A 1,273-nucleotide genomic window follows, 5' to 3' on the forward strand; every position below is an offset into this window, starting at 1 on the left:
CCCAGCACCCCTCTTTATAGATTGAAAAATTCAACAAAATATAGAATTATTAAAAAAATAATAAAAAAGGACATTTTACAACCCCGTTTTGGGTCCAGGCCGCCCCACCCCGACAGGGAAACCTCTGTGAAGGAACTGGAAATAATTTGGGTTAATGAGTCCTGATGAGAATGGGGCAGAGGGAGCAACTGGACCCAAAACCGAGCACGGGAACCGCAGGGGGTGGGTGCCCAGGAAACCTGCTGGACCCTGAAACGTGTCCCTGAGGGGAATGTGACTAATTACAACATGAGATATAGAATATATAATATAATATAATAATAATTATAATAAATAATCCCCTCCTCCCAAAGTGAGGGTGCCCCCCTCTGCCTGGAGACCCCCACCCCTTGCGCTGGGCCGTACAATTAAGCGACATCGTACCTTTCGTTGACGAAGACGAGGACGTTCCACACCAAGAGGACGAGTTATGAGCACCACTAAAACATTGATAAACAGTGACTGTGTTAATTACACTAATTTATGATGTATAAACGGGTGCCTGTTCCAATGCTGGGTGCCCTGGCTTTGTGGAGACCCTCCCAGCCCCCTTTTCTGTGCAGAACTGCTAATATATAGTTATTTTAATGACTCCAACCCCAGCAGCCACCAAACCCCAAAGCTGGGGCCTGCACATCCTGGGGTAAAACCATGAGGAAATGGTTCATAAGAACAGAGGGGACCAGCCCCTGCTCACTGCCTGGCCCAGCCCCTGGGCTCTGGGACAAATTGGCAGAAATTGGGCATTTTCTGGGTGCGCTGAGGCAAAGGACAGCGAGCGCCCTTCCCTTGGCTCCCTCCTGCAGACACAGCCCAGATCTCACCTTTCCCTCCAGAAAACACACCCCGGCCACAAGTGGAGATGCCCCAAACAGGGGCCGGGGCGGTGGGAGCTGCGGGGGGACTCCGATGTCATTGGAGAGCGGGACCCCGTGGTGGGGATGGGACAGCGTGGCTCAGCCCCACCTGCCCATGGGGGCGGCGAGAAAAATGTCCTTCCATGTCACCAAATGTGTGTCACTCACGATGGCTGAGGTGCCTTTATCCCCCCCAGGGCACCGATGGTGGCCTCGATGGTGGCCTTGGGGTCCCCGAGCGCTGTGGGAGGGAGGGGGGGGAAGGGTTGGATGATGCCACTGCCACCCCCCATCCACAGAATTGTAGTGGTTGGAAGGGACCTCAGAGATCATCGAGTCCAACCACAAAAAAACAAAACAAAACAAAACAAAAAAAA

General features: G+C 52.5%; 1 protein-coding gene across 10 annotated transcripts in view; it reads right to left on the reverse strand.

Moving 5' to 3' along the window:
• USP28 (ubiquitin specific peptidase 28) overlaps positions 1-1,273 on the reverse strand; it is a 36,738-nt gene that overhangs the window by 24,866 nt on the left and 10,599 nt on the right. For 7 of the 10 annotated variants that reach the window (XM_014949584.1, XM_014949583.1, XM_014949582.1 and 4 more), the window contains 2 exons: positions 1,065-1,137; positions 424-479 (listed from right to left, as the gene is read on the reverse strand). In XM_014949584.1, the coding sequence (XP_014805070.1) occupies positions 424-479; positions 1,065-1,137 (129 nt within the window). The remainder of the gene's footprint in view (positions 1-423; positions 480-1,064; positions 1,138-1,273) is intronic. The other 3 variants (XM_014949585.1, XM_014949578.1, XM_014949579.1) reach the window with 1 other exon arrangement.

This window comes from Calidris pugnax, unplaced genomic scaffold (assembly GCF_001431845.1).
Source record: "Calidris pugnax isolate Ruff unplaced genomic scaffold, ASM143184v1 scaffold180, whole genome shotgun sequence".
In the NCBI taxonomy this organism is placed as follows: Eukaryota; Metazoa; Chordata; class Aves; order Charadriiformes; family Scolopacidae; genus Calidris; species Calidris pugnax.